This window comes from Oncorhynchus gorbuscha, linkage group LG25, assembly GCF_021184085.1.
Source record: "Oncorhynchus gorbuscha isolate QuinsamMale2020 ecotype Even-year linkage group LG25, OgorEven_v1.0, whole genome shotgun sequence".
NCBI lineage: Eukaryota > Metazoa > Chordata > Actinopteri > Salmoniformes > Salmonidae > Oncorhynchus > Oncorhynchus gorbuscha.
The window spans coordinates 5643766-5667778 of NC_060197.1; the positions used below are offsets into that span (position 1 = coordinate 5643766).

Here is a 24013-nt window from a genome sequence, read left to right on the forward strand (position 1 = left end):
AAATCTGGGGTAAGGGGACTAACTCGTGGCCCCTGTCTGTTTGAGCTGTGAACGGGAGTTACAGGGCAGCAGTGTAGCACTTGGTTCTGACACTGCCTTCCACTGACAGGTACTGAGATGAAGTGCCTGTGGATGACGCTTTTACATCATAATTCCCCCTTGAATTGAAGCATCTGAATATGAACCCAATCGCCAATGGCACGTCAATACAGAAGGCAGACACTGAAAGTAATGCCGGAGCTCAGTGGTCCTTGTAAGATGGTGTAAGGAAACTCAAGCTGAGGATGTGGATTTGATTGTACCGGCTACACTGACTATATAGAACATAGTGTGTATCGGTCTACTATTGTGTTTGTCAAAGGGAACACAACTAGACAAACCAGGCTGTGTGTGCTATTATAAACTGGGTGGTTCGAGCCCTGAATGCTGATTGGCTGAAGCTGTAGACCGTATACCACGATTATGACAAAACTTTACTGCTCTAATTACATTGGTAACCAGTTTATAATAGCAACAAGGCACCTCAGGGGTTTGTGATATATGGCCAGTATACCACGGCTAAGGGTTGTGTCCAGGCACCCCACGTTGCATTGTGCCTAAGAACAGCCCTTAGCCGTGGTATATTGCCCATATACCACACCTCCTCGGGCCTTATTTCTTAAATATATTCCCCTCAGATAGAATCAAAGGAATATTTCCATCGGGAATGTCTAATTCATAAACAGCGACTCATCCTCGCAATCCATCTATCCATTTAATCACCTCTTTTCTCATTCCACGGGGCTAATGAACTGAGTAGTGAGGATGGAAACGCAAACTCGTAATTAGGCATCACTGATGAGAGATCAGTGAAATGTGTTAATATCTGTCATTCTTATTTTGTAAAACGAATAGATCTCAGCTTGAATTAATACATCAGTAGGCTACACGCTACAGATACCTTCATATAGTCTAGAGGGCTTGTGCACAAGCTACAGAGACTGGGCCATGTCGTGGTTACTGACATTTGAGCCCTCAGGAATGACATTGCATTATATGCATCTAATCTCATCTTTGTGGGCATATGAATCCTGGCTACAAGTCACTTCCATGATCACAACCTTTAAATTCAACTGAATGATCTGATGAGTCTAACGCAAATTTAGAACAGCATATCTGGCATATGTATTCACTGTATAACACTAGGAAATTCACACTTATATGGCTGGTGTGAATTGATGTGTTTCTATGTCATGCTGGAACACAACACTTACTTTATAGGCAGGTGAAATCACATCTTCTCTGTGACAACAGACTTCCAGATGCAGGGGTGGATGGGGGGATGCCAGACTTTACTCTGTAGGGTGGGTGCATAGAAAAAATAACATAGAATGCCCACCCAAATCACAGGGCGTGACAAATAGTTAGCATTCATAATGACAAAAGTGTTTGAATTGTATTGAATTGATGTGATTATAAATCACTTAATGTGGTTAAATATGTCTAATGTAAGAGTATGTCAGCTAGCTAACCTCCTCATAGCCTCCTCATAATTAGAAGGAGGGATTTGCAGTGAACATGAGGACGACATTGGCTCCACTTGAGCACGTGGATTTTGGAGTTTTGATGTAGCCTACAGAGCAATTGAATTGTTAACTGTCTTCCTTTCATCTCAACCTGTCCGTTAGAAGAGCCCAATGTCTGTCAAAAACCTACAGATGTAGGATCTTAATTTGATCACCCTGTTGCTGGAGAGCTTTCCTGCCATCCAGGAAATGTAAAATGTGTAGTGTATTTGAAGTTTAAAAAGGCTTCTGAAGTTTTGTCATTTCCACCATGAAATCCCAGACTTGATTTTCCCTTACGAAAAATGTATCAACCCTTACAAAATGTCCATTAATTATAAAATTAATTATATTAATTATATGCTGCAGAATGATTTTCCTGGTGTAGTAGACTGGCTAAAATTATGATCCTACATCTGTATAAAATTGTCAGGTAGTTATTGTTTAACTGGAATATGACGCAAACAATATCACAACCTACTTATTAGATAAGCAATTTGAAAAAGCTATGGAGTCAGGGGAGTATGAGAAGTGACATCTCAGAGTCAAGTATTAGAAATACCTCCCTCTTGTGGTAAATAGTGTATACTCAGTATTGCAAATAATGGCTTTGGCTATTGTGAGAAATGCCAGAGTACTTCACATTAGAGTGATTTGTGTCAGGCTACATTTAGTCCTTAAATTGTCCAGGTTGGAAGAGGAATCAAATTGAAATAGATTAGTGATATCCTAAAAATAAGGTACTCGATGCAAATTCCGCCCGTTTGTAACCTTGGGTCAAACTATCTGTTGATGTGGAAACAATATTATATATCTTGTCATCTCATGATGTCACATGCCTGGTGCATGAGTGATTTATGAATATATCCAAGGTTCAGCCATGGAAAATTACTTCAATGCGTAGGGTGCTTCGTAGCCAGCGGTGTGGCTTACTGAAATAGAAGCCCTCGCTGGTATGCCTGCTATGCCACAGAGCCATCTAGCTTCGTGCCACAGAGGCAGAGCCAGTGTTTAACTACTAACCCACTCGCCACTGAGTCTCTCCCTCTGGTGTCACAACAGGAAGGTGCTAGTCATAAATATGAAGACTTAAGTGTCTCTCGAAGGTTGTGTCATGACGAGACAGGTTTCTATGTTTTCACATGGTCGTGACTGTGTGCTGTGCTGCCATAGGGCAAGTGATACAGGAGCTACATCACCTGTTGGTTGCTCTCAAACCCAAGTCAAAAAAACGTTTGATTTTACTGTCTTCTTCTATTATAAATGTGCTATAAATTTGAGGTAAATCCTTTTGGCCTAATGGGGTCACAATACAACAGGAAAAAGACTGCAACGCTTTGATTTTATGAGCTATAGGCTTTGATGACACGCAACATATGATACTAGTAACCCCTTCCCCTCCCTTACACACAATTTCAAGTGTTACGTTCAGGCCATTTGTTCAAAGCCATAGTGTTTAGGGTGTAGTTAGGGGTGTTAACAGTGAGAAACATCTGTTCCTAAAGAAAAAACAGGTACACAAACCCTCTCTCCTCCCCTTCCTATCTCCACCCACCACACCAACACTCTGACCAGGAATGGAATGCAAGCTACTCTCTCTTTGGCACTCACTCTATTTGATAGAATAAACAGCATTTACACAACCAGATATGGGAACTCTAGAATTATTGAAACGTTTATTGATCATGAGAAACGTGAAGCTAACAAATGCAATAGCTTAAATACAACTTGTTTCAATGATGCATAGGCCTATATTAGGACAGACACATGAAAGGGATCAATTAAATATGTCACAGTTGGTATTTATATTGTTTAAAATAAATGAACATTTACAGTACATATTTACAATCTTATTTACAATACAAAGGTTGGCAGGTGTTGATCGATCTCAGCCATCACCGAAATAGGAAGTCAAAGCGGTATGCGGTTGAAGATCAGGGCCATCAGATTATTCCTATTCTAATGCAGGTCATCTTCACAATACGTGGTACACAGGTCTGGTCCCGGGGCTTTCTGGAGTACAAGGCTGGGAGTCGGTGCTGGAGGGCGAGAAGGTAAGCATATCTCTGAGCCCTGCTGGGGCACTGGCATCCACCGAGGAGAGGCGATCTACTATGCTAGACAGGCAGGCCAGGCTGGAGGCACCAGCACCTCTCTCTCCAGAGCTCACTAGACAGGACAAACAGGGGAAGGACAAGGTCAGTCAAGACAATGAAGATAGCTCATCTTATGGATGAGATCAGTTTACTACCATGTCTCATTGAGTCCATTTATGGTTATGGTGAACTTAAATGGAAAGGCAAAATTATTCACATAACTTGTAACACCATTTGTGTCTTTGTAGTACGAATCAAAACAAATGAAAGTAAACCTGGCAAGTTTTACAATACTCAACATACACAGGTTGTAACCAGACCATAACCTTACATAAGCCCACTACATGTATTCATTAGACTATGTCTATACGTTTACATGACATAACAAACAAAAACCATATCCATTTGTCTTACCATTCTTAGTATAGCTGTAGTTGTTGCCATAGCTTGTGTTCATCTGAGGCCACACAACGGGAATGTTACAGTCAACCTACAAGGAAACAAACAGAGCAAACTGACGTTAGCACAGCAGTCATGACAAAGCACGTGACACTTCACCTTTCTACGTTTCAGACATTTTGAAGTGTCGAGTGCATTTTCCTCAACTGAGGTTTGTAAATGGTGCACAACAAAGAAATCTACTAAGATGAGAACATACATATACTAAATAAGATTAAAATGTCATCTTGCCAGACTGATAAATCCACAGTGTTCCTGCCTGTCTGGCTAGGGTTCTTTATTTCACAGCCACCTCAGGGCCAAAGTTGCAGGCTACTCCCATGATCTGCCCGGGCTCTAGCCGTGGCGAATCGATTGTATCAGTGGAAGCAACACCAGTTTGTGCAAGATGACACTTTCTCCCAGTAAATCTGCAGAAAATCCTGGCAGCGGAGGAGAACATGCAGTCAGGATGGAATGCAGAAAAGCACAGTCTTTCCTGCCAGACTTCAGTAAGGTGGATTTAGCAGGGTTTATTAGGCTATAACGTGTACAATGGTGGGAAAGACATTACTCCATCCGCCATCATAAAGATCCATTCTCTTATTTAGCATTGCATCACCTTCTAACCACTGTTTTGTGGAGCTGATTCTAATCTTGACTGGCCAACTGAGAAAGTATCATGCATGCACTGGGGTAATGTACATGCACCAAACACACCAATGAAAAAAAAGGATAGCATTTCCAGGTGAAACATAAAGCATCATGCATATATAACACTGCACAAGAGATGTTTGCATTAATGATGCAGCCAAAGAAGATGAAATGCACAAGGGAACATTGTAATTGAGATCCCCCAACAGCACAATCAGAGCAAGTCTATTCAATAAATATTCTACATTTGAAGTGAGCCTATTCCCCTTCCAGGGAAATACTCCAAATTAGATATGGCATTGTAATATCAAATTATTACAATATGCATGCTCCGAGACATCGGAAATTAAGCTACTAAGCTAGAGTCCCCAAAAAAAGCTTTTTAACTCAAGATCTTGGGAGATGCAACAAGACAGAGGCTAACAGGAATGTGATCCACCATGCAAATAGAGTACTCTGAATAAGTCCAATGAGGGAAAGCGTTTCAGCAGACACTGAACTAGCAGGACCTGATAAAACCTCTGTGTGCTGCACAGAGATGAGGAGACAGTGAGAGGAGCTGTATATGAGTCCATGTGTGTCTGGTTTCAGTCTCACCATGCTGTCGGAGCAGCTGGACGAGGGGCTCCCAGGCTCTGAGCTGCTCTCCCCAGGAAGGCCGTAGTAGTTCTCCACATGCTCATGGAGCAGCTCCTGGAGGCTCTCGATGTACTGGATGGCGTTGCGCAGGATCTCCACCTTAGGCAGCCTCTGGCTGGGGTTGGCTGAGGTGCAGCGCCTCAGAGCCTCGAAGCCGTGGTTCACCTTTTTCAGCCGGCGTCGTTCCCTCATGGTGGCAGCCCGCCGCCGGTCCACTGTGCTGGACTTACGCTTGCAGGCCTTGCAGGCCCACTGAAGGCAGTGACCCGCCTGGTGAGGTGTCCCAGGGATCCGGACGTGCTCGTCCTCCTCTGAGCCGTCCAGTTCCCCGGGACCGAAGTCCAGGCCCTCTGGCGAGGAGGCACAGGCGCTATCATAGAAGACCTGGGATGGGGAGAAGACATCCATGGCTGGGCTGTTGTTGTGGTTGAAGAAAGGAAGGAAATAGCTCTCTGCTTTGGGAGAGCAGTGGGGTGAGAGAGGAGACCTCTGAGTGATATGAGGGGGCTGCTGCCATGGGGCCCCCCTTATATGCCCCCAGTCCAGAGCCCAAGGCCCACATTGGCCAGATCTAATTACCATGCCCCATTGGCCCAGGCAGACTGGGGTTAGCTCAGCTCTCCACCCCACCCGCTCCCTCACCCCCAGTACCCTGCAGTTCCCCACATCTGCACTCACTGGTGTTTTCCCACTCATTACACCACTACCTTAACCTTTTCTGTAAGAAACAGACCTATTCTGAGTAAAAGTAATGGTTGGTGAACACCAATAGTTGAACAGGTAAAGAGGAGAATAACTTTACCTCTCAGATCTCACAAAATAGTACTTTTTCTATACCAATTTTTAAATATATACACTACTAATATTGCAATGGGCCAACACTCAAAATCTTACACATATGTGTGATAATAATGGAGATTAGTTTTGTTTTCTAAAACTGAGCAATAGCAACGAGGTGAACCATGTACAAGAGTTCGCAGGCCAATTTTATGCTTGAGACAAATAGCAGCGTTACAGATGCAGCCCAGCTGCAAAGGGAGGTGTAACATTTCAAATCATTCACATTGCAGCATCAGAGCCTGATTCACATTGCAGCGGTAACTCCTCTAACCGGTCCTAACTCATCATTGAAGGTGTCATACACGGGGTGTCTGTGTTTGTTAAATCTCATTAAAATAGGTAATTGAGCAATTAACACGAGGGCTTCAATACGTGAATAATTTGCAAGCTTACTGTCATAGCCAAACATACACTATAATTAAAACCTAATTATGTCAAATTATATTCAAAACAGATCGGCCTATACATTTAAATATGCACATATAATTGTTGCACCTAGAAAGGTCTCATAATGTCTAATACTGTATAGTTGAGGCCCCTCTTAAAATACCTGTATCGCATTCCACCCTTGATTAATTTTACTCAATAAAATTAGAAATCTGGCATTACAATTGTGTTCATTTTTAAAACATTCGGCTTGTAATATATATTAATAAGCATGCTATATTCATTATTTAAACTGCATCTCGAAAGAGGCCGCTGGCGCCCGAAGGACATGTGCATAGCCTAATTAAGCATGAGAGACTAGCTAGAACAAACACTGATGAATAGCCATGATGAGCTGCCTGTTTCAGTCGTCGGGGTAATTATTCGAGCTTTGTGTTTGTTGACACCCTACAAGGATACAATGTGGATATTTCTCACAACGTGTCAAAACGTTTGTCCTCCTCTATCTCTGGGAACAGCGCACACCTAAGAAAACACCCGAGTACCTGCCACGGAATTGCCGTCCGAGTTTGTATTGGGCACAGCTGAAGAAGACACCTGGCCTCGATGCTGCCGATGACATCAAAGGCTATATTGACTGTGAACAACCCCAACAATATGGACAAGGAGAAAACCTGGCAACAACCGACAGTTAATTGAGCCTATAGGATACGATTGCACCAGCATATGGTGTTAGTGGCGATACATCTAGCAGAAGCCTATGCGCTGCTCCAGACGTTGTACACACTCACTCTGACTCTGTGATCTGAAGTGCTAGTGGTGTCTCTTGGGAACTAGGGGGTTTGTTTTTTATCGCCTCTATTCCGGAGTTGTTGTCAGGGGTCAGAGGCAGAGTTAAGTGTAGGGCATTAGCTGGGATTTAATGTCCCTTTTCCCTCACGTGTGAAACCCGTATTTCTTCTAAACTGCTTAAACATTGATTTCATGTGATGTTGTGGCCTTCCTATCCGGTCTCCATAGGGGTCATATATCAAATGTTCCATAAAGGTTTATTTACCACAGATTCTATATGCCATAGATGGAAACGTATTTTTGTTATATTTCTGAAAGATGTAGAGTATGGTGACAAATCATCTCAATTTTGTCTGATGAACAACATGTTTCAGACTGATACAATAATTTAAATCACACTTGTGACACATTATAATCCTTCTTGTATAGCATTTCACTTTTCCAGTTAACTGATGTTTGTTTTTATAAATGGGGGGCAGCCCATTTCTTAAAGTAACTTTCTAGTGTTTCCCGATTTCTATGAAATATGACCAACAGTTAGTTACAATATGGGTGAAATAGTTTTCCTTCCATAAAGTGTAATTATGTATGTTTAAAAGCATCTTTACCATGTTGGAATTGTGTGGGTGTACCTCAGCAACAGAATGTTGTGGGCATATATCAGTCATTATATTCATGCAAGCCTTAAAAATAGTAATGTGCGTAGACCACTGATTGGCCAGCTCATCCTTCTTTAGACCACTGATTGGCCAGCTCATCCTCCTCAGGAATATGACATCATACTCTATAAGGAAATAGCAAGCATTTTTTTAATGATCTGTTTGAGATAGAAGAGGGGTTTTTGAAGTGTTTTTTTTTTGTATCCAGTTTAGGCTTGAGCCACAAATGCGAGAATTGGATGAGTCAACAAGATTATTCGGGTATGAGTAAGATAATTTGGGTATGAGTTAACAGAATATGAACTTTTAAAAGTGAGACTTTCACTGGACAGTTACTTTAGTGAGTGCATTAGATCATATCACATGACGAGGGTTTTTGATTGGCAACACCACTTGTCTGGCAGGGAGCTGCAGTGTGCTGCCAACTACAATGTTGCAGGGAATCATTTCGTAGCAGGATATTCTAGGAAAGCCAGAAAAATCAAGGCATTTCTCCCAAAGGCTGATCCTCTCCTATAAAATCTCCCCTTTCATCGGCCTTGACTTTTTAAACACATCCTCCACAGCAAAATCCATTTCGATCGCATCCTAAGTGACAAGGAAATCTCTGTAAAATTGCAGACCGATGTTGTCTACTAACAAGTCAAATGGTGATAATACATCATACTGCACTTATCCTCCATTTAAAACATGCAGAGAGAGGATTAAACAATTTAATCTCTAACACCTAACTTATAAAGACTGTATTATACATAAATAAGACAGTAATCATAGACATTAGCATAGAATCACATCTATTAAACCCCAGACTGATCAATTCGCATCTAAATCTTAAAATAACAGGTCCCAATGAAATGACGTCCCTCTCAACATAAAGGTGGTAATTGCTATTTTCCCAAGGTTTAGGTCTCAATGTTGAGCAGGTGGTAGATTTTGGTCAAACATATCAATGATATTATCCAAAAACAAACAGTAGATTGACAAAGTCATTTAGGGGGGTCTAGGAGAGCCTTAGAACTGATTTGGAAGGAAGACGCTGGACAATTCTCATGGACACTGGGAAACAGGCTCACAAAGTCACTGTGAGAAAGCTGCTTCGATCCCATTAAAACAACATTACTGTTGGAGCTATCTAGTTTCAGTTTGGTTCAGTGAGAGAGTCAGAAGTAAAAGGAAAGATGTGAAGGGACTTTGAAGTACAGGCCCTATATCCTTTGATAGTACTTACTGTATCAGGCATCACTGAAGTGCTCATTTAATCTATGTTTAATCACACTAGAAATAGGAGAATTGTGTGTTTTGACATTGTGTTTTGGATAAATGTTGGTATGTTGGATATGCAATCTGCTGTTTTGAGAAATCACCCAAAACGTACCCTACCCTTTTACGCCTTTATACAAAGACTGTAAGGTTAATCCATTTGAATGTACTCAGCTGCAATACAAAAACAACACAGCACAGAGACCCCAGTGTATCTCTACTATGGCCTCTTTTTCAAATGACTGTTGGATGAGTCACTAATAAGTTGTGTGTGTGCTTGGGTTCATGAGTCAATGTGTGTGTGTGTGTGTGTGTGTGTGTGTGTGTGTGTGTGTGTGTGTGTGTGTGTGTGTGTGTGTGTGTGTGTGTGTGTGTGTGTGTGTGTGTGTGTGTGTGTGTGTGTGTGTGTGTGTGTGTGTGTGTGTGTGTGTGTGTGTGTGCTTACATTTGTGTGAGGGCTGAGGGAAAGGCAGACAAAACAACCTGGAATCAGCGGTGGATGTAACATAGTCAACAAAAATCCAGGATGTTGAAATTAGGATGATATTTTACGTTTTTTATGACATGTATTAATTTCTGGATGTTCATCATCCATTTCTTATTATATGTTACAAATTACAATTTGTATGATATTTTACGAATTACATTTCGTATGAAATGTTACAAATTGCCATTCGTACAATATGTTTTGAATTTAAAATTCGTATGATATGTTACAAATTCCAATTTGTTGTGGCTAACATTATGTTACGACTAGTCTATGACACCAGGCTGGACACGCAGGGGTCAGCAGTGTCAGCCACAGAGATCTGAGAGGGAGAGGAGCAGTGCTCACTGTGATGCAGGCTTAGGTCAGCACAGCAATGCACTGTGGGATCATAAACAAGTAGGACTCCCCAAGTCAACACATGTAGCAGAAAGAGATCACCCTATCAAACATACATTCAGGGAGTCCCTTATAAACTATGTGTAAACATTGTTCTAATGTGCATGATCAAACAAGTGATCATGAATTAGGATCTAATAGCTGGCTGCACCATTGCCTCCTGACCAAGTTTCCATGTCAAAGCATATCTGAGTTTAGAGGTGACAAAATAATGATAATAATAGTAATAATATTTAATAATATATATATTTAAAAATACATTATTTTCCGATCACCTAGCTATCCTAAAATGGGCACAATAATTGTATTTCTCTCTGGATAAGAGCGTCTGCTAAATGACTAAAACGTAAATGTAACGCTACTGAAGTGGACCAGGCTAGATCTCTGCCAGCTGCAACAAAGAAAGGAGCCCAGGCTATTTCAGGGCTTTTTTAATGGTCTTCTAATACCCATGAATACTGGGGGAACTTGTGGCTGATGATTGCATGTACAGTGTCACGTCACTCTTCAAATTCCACATGATCAATTGGGTTAGTGGGGACATTAGGGATATCCTCGGATATCATTATGAGACCTGAAAGGTATGGCTAAAAGTTTGTCACATAATTAGAATGACGTATCTGCAAAGAGGTTGAACACAGTATGACCTCCCTTATGTACCCATACAAACATACATTAAACTATAGTATTTGGAGTGAGTCAAGTCTAATTAAAAAACTGGTACAACAGAGGATCATTCAAAAATGAATACCTGAGGTTTTAAATGCATGGCTTTCATGATAATATAGTATACTATATGTGTCAATGATATATAGTGTATAAAATGTCATTTGTAATTATATCAAAGTGTGTAAAAACTGAATTCTTCTTAAAATACCTGACAAGTATTTAAAATAAATAATGAAGTGCATAGATAGTGATGAACAAAACGTGCAGATGCCTTGTGAGATACAATGCTTACAATTTATTTGTTGGTCAGTTCATATAGAAATACTCAAATACAACAATGAATCTCTTGAGGTTGAGAAACACAGCCTTTTATATGTAAAATAAATTAACTTGTTAATATATTATAAAATATTTACAATTATCAAATGTCCATTTGGAAATAAAAGATTATAGTTCCATTGTCGTCATACTTTAGAAATATAATATTGACCATTCATACAATTTAAAAGAAAACAGTGACTACAAAATGCCCGTTAATTTGTACAAATTAATATAAGTAAATGGAAACTAAAACATATGAATAAAGAAGTGAAAATAATTTCGAAATAGACAATGGAAATATGAAATGCTGACGTCGCTTATACAGGCTACAAAAAAATCCAATAAATCAAGCACTATTTTTCTGAGATTTCTTCGTTGCAAGTCGGTTTCTCTTCACTTGATATACTGTCAACGATTGATGACAGGCGAAGAAGGCTGGTGGACGCTGAAGACTCCGTAAAGCCTGAAACACAGAAATCAAATATATAAGATGTACAATCAGTTGATGAGTTGCAAAATAGCAATTTAGATCTAATTTACTATTCATAATTGGTCCCAACCTTCTCTCTGATTCGTCATTGGTGCATTGGAATGATCAGCTGAGGTCTGCCAGTTTTGACAGTTCTTCTTCCAGTGGTAGTCCTTATTGGACGCCTTCATGTACACACATGTATTAGCTTAAGTGTCTACTAACACACGTGTTATTATACAAAGTAGTAGGCCTACAAGTATAATGCACAGTAAGATATTTCTCTTTATGGCAATGTTCCCTTTAAGTGTAAAGCCAATGGCCAATGATTGTACGCATAAAGTGACATGAAAATGCAGATGCAAATATTTCTCAAATGAAGCTTACATGGTGTTCTTTCACGTTATAGTTATATGAGCCATTTTGGGGCGTTTTTTCTTGCTCATCCAGTGTATGCAGCAGGTCCTGCAATTGCTCGATGTAGTTTATGGCGCTGCGTAAAATCTCCACTTTGGGCAGCCGCTGGTTCGGATTGGGCACGGTCTTTTTCTTCAACGCATCAAATGCTTCATTAATCTTCTTGAGCCGCCTTCTTTCCCTGAGAGTGGCCGCTTTGCGCCTGTCGGTTGGTGCAGACTTTCTTTTACAAACCTTACAAGCCCAGATGAGGCACTGTCCCTCGCAGTGTGGCTGAAGACCAGGGGGTGCGAGGACATGCTCCTCTCCGCTGCTGTCACATCCAGTCTCGGACGGATCCCCCCCAGGTGACAACGGGCTGTCATTCCCGTGGTACAAAGGAGACACCCCCGCCATGTCCAAGTGCTGCAATGGTCCATGATCTCCCTCGAGATAGCGCAGATCGTTGAAGAAATAAGTGTTGGTCTCAAAAAGGTCCACCATACTGTTGTACCCTCGCACGGCCTATGTTTTGACAGTGGGACACTGCATGGCATTTAAATAGCCCAGTGACACAAGTCACCAGGCTTATATATAGAATGTGAAACTCTATCCAACGCTTAGCTGTCGCAGTGCATCAAACTTTTTTTTTTCTCAATGGTTTTTTTTTTACTACCAAGCGAGTTTGTGTAGAAAATAAATAAGCGTTAACACCTCTCAATGAAAGTTAAAACGTCACTTCAAACTTATGACAGGTGTTTTCAATATCTGTTTCACAGTGAAATGGTAACATACTGTACCAGTGCCCATCTCAACTTTTCAACCTGCAAGATAAATGTCAATGTAATTTTCAGGCCCTCCGCAAGAAGTTGGCTCCCCTAAGCGGAACAAATATTATCCCTCAACTGACTTGCAAAGTTCCAAAAACATTATGTTCATAATCTATAGTAAGTAATAATAAAGTAGGTTTGTTCTTGTTGACGTGTCTTATCAAAACCTTTCCATTTTGAAGCCCAATTCAGAAATTCTTCAGTATAGCCTATTACATTTCAAAGAAACATATCCTAGACAGTGAGAATGGTTAAGTGCAACTGTAACTTGTGGCATGTCCAATCATAAATAGATATGAATGTGCAGTCAAAATGACACATGTGGTATCTAGGTAGTATAAATAGATCTGGGACTCATTCATCTTAAATCCATAAAATAGATGAAAGCCTTCTCAGTGGTGCTATGTGGCCTTTGACATTTTTTTCTACGATCGGCAAAATCTGCTTCTCTCAGCTGGGATACTCATGGTCGCTGAGGGCTCCTGTTTCTGCCTGGAGGTATGGCATCCATGACATGTGCCAAGAAATTAGCCAAGTACATTTTTGCCACCCTTCTGGCCACTGTTTACCATTTATAATATTAGGGTTGGGGATAACTGAACATTCATGAAACTATTATGTGTGTGTGTTTGTGTGTGTGTGTGTGTAATATCATACTGTATGATAAGCAGTGCATTGAGTACGTTCCAGATCAGTGTGTACTATACTGTTGTGCAACCACTCTTGGTTAAACCGTATGAATGTCCCATGGATGTCACACTCTGGCTCTGGAATCCCTGTGTCAGTCAGTGACACATCTCTCTGGCCCATGTCAAGTCATCTCTTCTAAACCCATCTGGATAAAATATCCCTGACGTAAATTACCCAAATTAAAGTAGATTTCAATTTCTGTTGAAATATTGCCCCCCTAATATACAATTTCTTCTACATATTGTATCCGTGACCCTCCATCAATCCATGCCTCATCCTCTACACTATTCTATTGTTCTACAGCTTTGTTCCAGCCTGTAAATGTACTCATCCCTCCCAGTAACTGACACTTTAGGGAGCGCTCCTAATCCTGCTGGGGTTTCGGGGTTTGTTGATCATTCCAACATCCTCCTGGGATCAGCAGCTGCCCATCCAGGACAATAGGCCGGTTGGTCCTGGCCTGTTCAATGGGACTATTCTACTACAGTCAGGTCTTCTTTCACACAACCCCAGGGACTCTGAGCTGAAGGCCATGGTCAAGGAGAAGCTGCAGATCCACTTCGCAAAAGATTATAAGTATGTTTATAGGAGGAGAATGGATTGTGTGGATGAAATTAACTCAATTTCAGAGGTAGTGAAGATGTGAAAGTGAATGATGTAAATGAAGACGTGATACATTTCCACAGGAAGTAGTAGAGGAAGAGCTGTCGTCTCGATCACTGGATATACAGTACATGGTGAGCAGTTCATGACATGTATGTCCCTTCCGTTTTGTTTACAAGGGTCTGGGGGAGCAGTCACATGTGGAAGCCAATATAGATTTGATTGGTTTCTTGCTGACAGATGACCAGATCATGTCGGTTCCTGTCTTGTACTTGAGGACAGTTTCTCTGCAGAGATAGACTGCACACAATAATAGCAATTTGGAAACCACATTTTGTGAAAGCAGGACGTACTTTTCAGCTAGGGCAGATTTGATGATTCCACATAATTTCTCATCATTCATTTGATTGTTAATTACTATACAAATCATGATTTAACTTTTACCCCATTTTTCTCCCCAATTAGTAGTTAGTCTTGTCTCATCGTTGCAACTCCCCTACGGACTCGGGAGAGGCGAAGATCAAGAGCCAAGCGTCCTCCGAAACACGACCCTGCCAAGCCGCACTGCTTCTTGACACACTGCTCGCTTAACCCGGAAGCCAGCCGCACCAATGTGTCGGAGGAAACTCCGTACAGCTGGCAACCAAAGTTAGTGTGCATGTGCCCGGCCTGCCACAAGGAGTCGCTAGAGCACGGTGGGACAAGGACAAGAACATCCCGGCCGGTCAAATCCTCCCCCAACCCGGACGACGCTGGGCCAATTGTTTGCCGCCTCATGGGTCTCCCGGTCGCGGCCGGCTGCGATACAGCCTGGGATAGAACCCGGGTCTGTAGTGACACCTCGCCTTAGACCACTGCGCCACTTGGGAGGCCTTAATAAAAGTTCAAACTTTCTTGGTTGAGTGAAACTGTGTGACATTTCCATTCTAGAAAAACAAAAACAAATCACAATTCCCGCATCTGAAACACAACTAGGAGTTTCAATGAACATGATGTCAGTTGAGCCACGAGACTCTAGTATCCTTTATCAATGTACATGCAAAGACAATAAACAAAGATCTCTTGCTGAGCTGGTACCAGATAGTTGGTTGAATAAAAACAGTGTTCAGACCCTGTAGATGACTTCACATTGACATTTTAGTCATTTAGCAAATGTTCTTATCCAGAATGACTTACAGTTAGAGCATTCATCTTAAGATAGCTAGGTGAGACATCTAAGATACTGGTTCACAAGCTGTAGTATGCAATGGGGATAATGGGACACAGACATGTTTCAGTGCTATAATGAAGGTTCAGTTAGTTGTGCAACAGTCAGGATGGGACAGATGTGCTTGGTGGCTGGAGAGGACAGGAGATACTTCCTTAGCCTCCATAAAGTTCTGAGTTCTCTCCATAGCCTCCTCTCATTGTCTATCACAGACAAAATGGTGTCAGACAGAGTTCTCTGCTAGATGATGTTGATGGTGTAGATGGTGACTTGATCCTCTCAGGCCTGGCACTGTGGTGTCACCCCGGTGTCCTGCTCTCCCCAGGGCTACCCTGTATCCTGCAAATGCCCATAAATCGCCGCCAGTGTCAAGGGGGTGACGTTTCAGCTGTCAGGGAGAATCACGGGATACCCTGCCAAGAAACCCAAAGCGCAGGGAGGGTCTAGCTTTTCTGGTGGAGGGGGACGGATACAGAGAGGAGTCGAGAGGGACTGCAGGAATCTCAAGACCCAGAGAAGCAACAGGGGTGATCAAGTCAATAAATCTTCAGCGTGAACTCAACATTTAAAAACACAGAACACTGGAGACCAAACGGGCATGTGAATATGGAATATGCTGACATGATAAGGATGTGAATTGACCTGAAGAAAATCTCATTATAGCGCCATGACACATTGGCACAAGAGCCCAGGTGTCATCAGAGGAAAACAATGTGAAACGGTTACAAAGCTGTGTTTCTGAACTGAGGACATTGCGTCATTTTAGGTGGTTTAGCTCCTGTAGTTCAACCTCAATCAGTCAAATGACAATTTCTGGAATTAAAATCCAATAACTGCCCTGTAACTGAGTATGGTGTTGCATCACTCGACGTAACAGAGATAATGTAGTGAGTTCAGAGTTGACTGTTGGTCAGTCGCTCCGGAGTGAAGTTTCCTCTAGATACAGATCTAGGATCAACTACCCCTCCCCAATACTAACCTTAACCCATAGTGGGGGTAATGCAAAACTGACCCAAGATCAGTGTCTATGGGCAACGTCACCTTACTCCTGGTCTGTCAGTGTTTGGAGGTGTGATTTACTTGGCTTCAGGGCCCCTCTCTGACCTATGATAAACTTGAACCTACAGTATGGTGTGTTGTGTACAGGGAAATGCTCACCTCGCATGGCATTCAGAGACTCCAGCTTCTTCAGAGGTTAATAATTGACCAGGTACATCGACAGGCCTCTTCCTCGACATGTCAGGAAAGCCCCCACTACGTGCCCAGAGTACTGAGAGAGAATATCATATAACAAGAAAACAGGACTTTTCCTTTTACTCACATTTTCACACTTTCTACAAAGTGATGTGACACTTTCAACCGTCAAGGCATGCTTCCCTTTCACCAGGTCACGTTACTGGAATATTCTAGTGTATTTGTTGAGCTGTTAACAGTAACCTCGTGCTGCTGTCCTCTTCTTCCTTATGCAACATGGTCAATAAGCCCAGTATTAGCCCCCTCACCAAAGACATGGAGGAGATAGCCTTACAGGAGGATATAAATACACATTACAATACCCAGAGCTGGGCCTGCTGGCACATTCCAGCTAATGTGGAAATTTACGAGAAATCTGCAGAGAGCTCAACTAATGATTGAGGTGGAACGTTTACACTGCGTTGGTCCAATCCACTCCCTCTCTTTTTCAGCATTGGTCCAATCCGCTCTCTCTCTTTTTCTGCATTGGTCCAATCCACTCTCTCTCTTTTTCTGCATTGGTCCAATCCGCTCTCTCTCTTTTTCTACATTGGTCCAATCCGCTCTCTCTCTTTTTCTGCATTGGTCCAATCCGGTCTCTCTCGCTCTCCCTCTCTCCCTTCTCTTCTCCTGTCTCTCTCTCTCTCCCACTCTCTCTCTGTATTGGCCCGACCCTCCCTCCCCACTCCCTCTCTCTCTCTCCCTCTCTTTATGTCCATGCTGGTCAGGGCATTAACAAGATGTTTCCACATGGTCTGTATGTTCTCTGAGTGTCAGTCAGTTGGTGAGAAGGAGAGATCCGGAGGGGTGCTGACACAGGGGTCATAACCAGGCTTGAAAATTAACATGAACTTTGGGGACTTCATCCCTCGCCGACCCATCTCTCCCTGCTTGACCGGACCTCCTGGCTCAGACAGACTACACAATCATTGGGCTGTTTTAGAGGAAGCCAGAACCCAGCGTGACTGACACACCGTATATTACCCAGCAGTCTCACACGGTCACACCTGGGATTTGACTTAGCAAATGAGAGGTTAAGTAGCCTGGTCATGGACACGATGACAGTGCCTCACCTGGGGTCATGAAAATTTGACCTCCAGGTCATCAGCCCCATCGGCTTGGTGACTAACTTCGTTAATGTTTGAGAAAGAGGCCCCATCTCACAATGAGGATACAGTATGTAAACCAGGACGTGTGAGGTAGAAGTTAGATGTTATAATGTTTAAATACACCTTCGATCCTCTTCATCCATTGACCGTTTACAGTTTCCTAGTTTCATAATTCAAAAACATCATCAACGGCATCACAAACCTGTCCCGTGAGGTGTTGTCATCCGTCTCCCCTCACGTTGCCAGGGGAGACAGAAACCAGAGACACGTTGGTTGTAGCGCTTCACATTGGCAGAAGGTCATGTTTGTACAAGTCCGCTCTCTCCTCTTCTAAATGGCCTCAAGCCATTTCACCACAGTTAAAACCCCTGTCCGTCTGTCCCCTTATGAGGCTCGGGAGGGGGATCGGTCCTCTCAGATACTGTCTGCACAGATTACCAGGCTTGCAGTTGTGTGGGGAATCGTCTTAAAGCCTAATGCTGGTTCTTTGTCTGAATGGAGGGGAATAGGCAGGATCACAGTCTAACAGCTGCCCTGCCCAGCTCATAGGCGAGAGTGGAGCCAGAGCTGGAGTACCGCCAGTCATCTCTGCTATCACACAGGGGCTAAAGCACTACACAAACATGGGCTCTCCTCCCTGACCCAGCCCAGCTATGATGCAGCGTCCCCCAGGGACTCTCAGGGCTACTACCCCGTCTGTGGCTACTGATGATAGCATCTCTTCCCAACAACAATCCTAAGCCCCGGTGCCTGGCTCCCTCAAACACAGACCCGTGTCAAGTGTACTTAGAAAGCAACAACAGTGGTGCAGCCAGCCACGCAGGGCCAGGGCACATGGTTTCTTAATGCAAAGCAAACAGACGGGTCTTCTCACTGGCGGCCGTGGCAGCGCCGAGAGCTCTGGGTCATCATCGGGGGCTTGAGTTTCAAAGCAGAGGGGGAAATAATGATGCCATCTGCATTCTCCCGGGTGGACGAGGGGGATTCAGTTCAAAGAGCCCAGCGGCTGAAGTGCATCAATTAGTGAGCGAGAGAGGCTGGCGCAGGCTCCACATGCTGCTAGCTAACTCTCTATGACCCTCAAAGTCACAGCATTACACTATGAGGCTGTATCATGAGAGTGTTGCAACCTGGCCACGGAGCGATCATCACGGACCCATACAAACGGTGTGTTACTGACGGACTGGCTCATCTTCCCAGAAGATGGAGGCTAAAAATAACAAGCAACAGAACAGGCTACTGTACGGAGGACGAGAGGAGGACATGTATCACGTCTTTTGACAATCCACATCACCGGTTATGTCTCCGTCGACAGTGTGGACAGGACTCAACAGCTTGTCACTTGACAGACAATTCTGATTTAGTCTGGACAAATCACATTCCTTGGTGATTGATTCTGTCCTCATTCAGCTGAGTGATGGATTGTGGGTGTTAGCCAGTGGCTTGTTTGTATCCAGACACGGTCACTCATGGGGACTTAGAGGGGTGGTCATTGGGTGCTGGTCTTGACCCCCAGACGAGATGCCTTATCTGGACAGAGGGGCAAGACGTTAACCCCCTACCCCCACCCTGGCCTCTCTTACAGTTGAGACGATATGTGTAAAGCACATATAACTACTATATGTCATGAACAGTACTGAGAAAGTTTATGAGAGACATTTTTCTCAAACCATACATGGCTGAGAGAATTGGTTTGTAATCAAAACAAAGGGCATCAGCAGAGCACTTTAATGATACTTGGGTGCTTTGTAGTAGTGTGCTTCAATGTAAACGGCTGTAAATGATCTGGTGAGACATTACTATCATTAATATCACTCTGCCGGGGAATTAATGATGTAGCCAGTGATAAGACCGAAATAAATCCAATCACCAGAGAACGTGTGACGGTCGCCATAGCAACCACCGAGACAATAGCCCCTAATATTAGTTTTTCTAGAAGTCGGTAACCCAGTATACCGTTTTGGTTACAATGAAAATCAGCCCTAATGTAGGCATGGGATATAAAGCAACAACAGGCTTTGTAGAATAAACTCACATGCTCCAAGAGAAACTAATAGGATATTGACAGATGTCCGTGTTAAAGACTGAGGAGAGGGCTACCGCTGTCTTGCGGAATTGGTTATATCGGGTCCATGTCATTAAAACAACAGCTACTAGGGCAATGAGGCTTTAGTTGAATGGATGCTAGAATATGATAGCCATAAAGCCACTGTTGGTAAAGAACAAAGTAATATCTCCTAAAGCAGTGATGGAAGTCTTTGAAACAGAAAACCCTTTTTAAAATATTTTCACTCAGGGTACTCCATTAATTTTTACAACTTCTACAGAATCCCAAAGGCAAACTAAGCATTCTGGCTTTGAAGATTACATCTTTTAGTTTGACCAAATTCTCTTCTTAAACATTTTTTCAATTCTGATTTTGAGCCTCCATTACCAAAATATAAAAATGGTGTAAAGCGTGACATGAAGATCAAACAAGGAAGTTAATTATTCACATTTACCATGATTTATCTATTTATTTGTCTCTCTATGACATGTGACCAGTTCCCAATAGGTGGGTTAGCTGACAACGTCACAAAAACAATCCACACACCTCAATGGGGCAGAAGTCAGCGTCTGTTATAATCTCCACCCGGCACAACCAGAAGAGGACTGGCCACCCCACATAACCTGGTTCCTCTCTAGGTTTCTTCCTAGGTTCTGGCCTTTCTAGGGAGTTTCTCCTAGCCACCGTGCTTCTACACCTGCATTGCTTGCTGTTTGGGGTTTTAGGCTGGGTTTCTGTACAGCACTTTGAGATATCAGCTGATGTACGAAGGGCTATATAAATACATTTGATTTGATTTGATTCGTTGTGATTCTAGATGGCCAGATTGCTAGCAACACTGACAAGAAACTGCCACGTGGGGAATGGTAAGTGGCTCGTTTCATCTTGCTCTTGATACCAGGTCTTGTTTTGAGGTGTTTTCACTGATTTCATGCCAATGCTAATATTGCAAATATGTGTTAGCTCTCCAACCAACAACTTTGACGATGTATTTGAGAGACAACAAGTGCTCATTGTGCATATATATTTATGTTTTCAATAAACATTGGAGACTAATTATTGTTTACATGCTGTCAACATTCTAAGCCAACCCTGTCTGTTTTGCCCTATAGTTATGTTGCTTGCGCACACGTCGGTTTTGTTGCTAACAACCAACTTTATAAGTATAAATATAAATGACCCTGCGCTAAGATGTTGATCCCTCTAAATCCCTGTCTAAAAAGTCTGGTATGTGGGCCTGCTCTGCCTTGTGATGGCTATAAATGTAATCTGAGTTACAATTGATCCATGTAATGGTAATAAATGGCTAAGTGCTGAAGCCCAGCCCATCCAGATGTGTGGTCCACCAATAGTAAGAGTATCCCTGGATTCCCACATTTGACACTCACATGAATTACACTCAACAGGTTGCTCTGGAAGGGCCTAGGGAGCCAACCTGCATGATCTAACTTTACTGTCCAAACACAGGACGTGGTAATTGGGGATTTGATGATGGTGTGGCGAGTGAGTGAGGGGAGTATGTGTGTGTGTATGTATGTGTGTGCGTGCTTGCATGTGTGTGCTTGCCTGCGCTGGCGGTGTGTCCGTCTGTCCGTCCGTCCACCTGACTAACCGCGTATGTGTCTGGGAGGTACGCTGTGCTGTAGCCAGGGCCAACTGCAGCAGGCATGGTAGGCATTCCTCCCTGATGGTGAGTGTTGTTGTTGGCAGACAGGTTCTCCTGGATGGTGGGTGTTGTTGTTGACAGACAGGTTCTCCACGTGCTGCGGGAAGGACCTCTTGCAAACAAATCTAAAAACATACAAGAGGAGGATAGGATGGATCAGTATCCCAACTCTTAGGTGTCCTAGACACACACACACACACCCATACATACACACACAAACACATTCCACTCATCCTGGATGTCACCCCCACCTGTTTTAATACTGTAAAAGCTCTAGTGTTACTGTGGTGGATGTTATTAGATATAGTGTTACATACCTGTGTATAATTTAAGTGCAGGAGGGTGTGTAGGAAAATGGACAGGTGATAATAGGACTGCTATGATATTGAATACTGGGACTGGGTCCAGTACAGGGTGCAGAGGAGAGACAATGGAAAAGCCTCATTCCCAGTGCTATGATAGTGAATACTGGGTCCAGTACAGGGTGCAAAGGAGAGACAATGGAAAAGCCTCATTCTCAGCACATTCACAACCTCTTTTTGTAACGGCTTTCATCCGTCGAAGGAGAGTCGGACCAAAATGCAGCGTGGTTAGTTCGATACATCTTTAATAATGAAAACACGAACAAACAAAAACAACACATGGACCGTGAAAACCTATACAGCCTATCTGGTGAAAACTAATACAGCGACAGGAACAAACACCCACGAAACACTCAAAGAATATGGCTGCCTAAATATGGTTCCCAATCAGAGACAACGAAAATCACCTGCCTCTGATTAAGAACCACCTCAGGCAACCATAGACTTTCCTAGACAACCCTACTCAGCAACAATCCCAATACCCACTAAAACCCCAATACAAAAACACACCACAAAATAAACCCATGTCACACCCTGGCCTGACCAATTAAAGAAAGAAAACACAAAATACTAAGACCAAGGTGTGACACTTTTATTATTTTGTTCTTCCACCGAAGCAGTCAAACGGAAATTCACACATGAAGTGTGTTTTAATGTTGTTTAGCAATGTAGCAGAAATCCTCAAAAAAATCTGATTCAAACCCCAGCACTCCTACAATAATATTCCTTGCTTCTGAGCTAATCAATACACAAGAACAGAGAGTATCTTTTTACAGCAGCTTCACAGAGGATCCCCAGCGGTGGCTTAAGGTGATGGCTGTCCTTAATGACTTAATCCCAGGTTCAGTCTCTCTGGCTGTGGCCCTGCAGGCCCTGGATCTCTGTGTTCTCTCTCTCTCTCTGTGTTCTTTCTCTCTGAGCCCAATGCTGACCTCACTGTTTGGTTTCACGGGGTCTCCAGGGGCCCGTGGGGTTTCGGCGGGGCCTTACTGCAGGGCGTGCTGAAATGCTGACGCGCAGGCCCTGGATCCACGGGGGAGCGCCGGCCCGGCTCCTGTTACAGGTGGGTTTAGTCACGCTCCCCTGATTTATGTGTGGAACGGTAGCAAGGGAAGAGCAAGGATTCCGGAATCAGAATATTGCCTATTAAACTCCCCTCTTCTCCACTCCCCTGTCAATGGATTTCACCATTTTCACAGAGCACACTGACAGACACAACATTCATACACATAATCTCACTCGTGCTCACACACACACGCAAGCAAAACACGCACGACAAACTTCTCAGGGAGGTGACCGTGTCACTTGAACACCCTGGCATTACATGTTGGACCCCCCGGGTAAGATGCTTATCTGACATCTCATCATGTCATAATACAAACAACACACATCACCAAAACATGAGACCACATGCCAATGAAAATACTATTATGGTCCACTTTTGGGGTATGGGATGCTTGGTTGCACCATTGGTCTGATACCGCCTGTCAGTATGTGGCAACCAATGGCTGTGTTTCTAAGCATCTGTAACGGCATTGTCAGGAATGTGACACCTAGTCACAGGACCCCTGCAAACTTCAGACGTGATCTTTATTTAAAGTATGATGAATATCACAAATGTTACTTTGCTTTGCTGGCGTGTGTTCATCTAAGATCACAGTTATTATAATAGACTGCAAAATCGATGCACAGAGGCTTTATTGAGGCAGGTATCTGAATGATAATGAGCATCCTGACAAAGGGGATATACATTGAGTGTACAAAACATTAAGAACACCTGCTCTTTCTATGACGGGTGAATCCAGGGGAAGGATAGGACTCCTTATTGATGTGACTTGTTAAATCCACTTCAATCAGTGTAGATGAAGTTAAATAAAGGTTAAATAAATAAATATAGATGAAGGGGAGGAGACGGGTCAAAGAAAGATTTTTAAGAGACATTGAATGCGTATGTGTGCCATTCAGAGGGTGAATGGGCAAGACAAAAGATATGAACGGGGTATGGTAGTAGGTGCCAGGCGCACCGGTTTGTGTCAAGTACTGCAACGCTGCTGGGTTTTTCACACTCAACAGTTTAACGCATGTATCAAGAATGGTCCACCACCGAACGGACATCCAGTCAACTCGACACAACTGTGGGAAGCATTGCAGGCAGTCAACATGGGCCAACATCCCTGTGGAATGCTTTCGACACCTTGTAGAGTCCATGCCCCGAC

General features: G+C 43.0%; 1 protein-coding gene across 1 annotated transcript; it reads right to left on the minus strand.

Moving 5' to 3' along the window:
* Positions 1 to 3206: 3206 nt before the first annotated feature.
* LOC124014615 (myogenic factor 5-like) lies at positions 3207 to 12595 on the minus strand. Its single transcript, XM_046329831.1, has 4 exons — positions 12042 to 12595; positions 5330 to 5755; positions 4055 to 4130; positions 3207 to 3713 (listed from the first exon to the last, which is right to left on the minus strand). Exons 1-4 carry the CDS (start codon positions 12552 to 12554, stop codon positions 3520 to 3522), a joined length of 1209 nt encoding a protein of 402 aa, XP_046185787.1. The 5' UTR covers positions 12555 to 12595; the 3' UTR covers positions 3207 to 3519.
* Positions 12596 to 24013: the final 11418 nt, after the last annotated feature.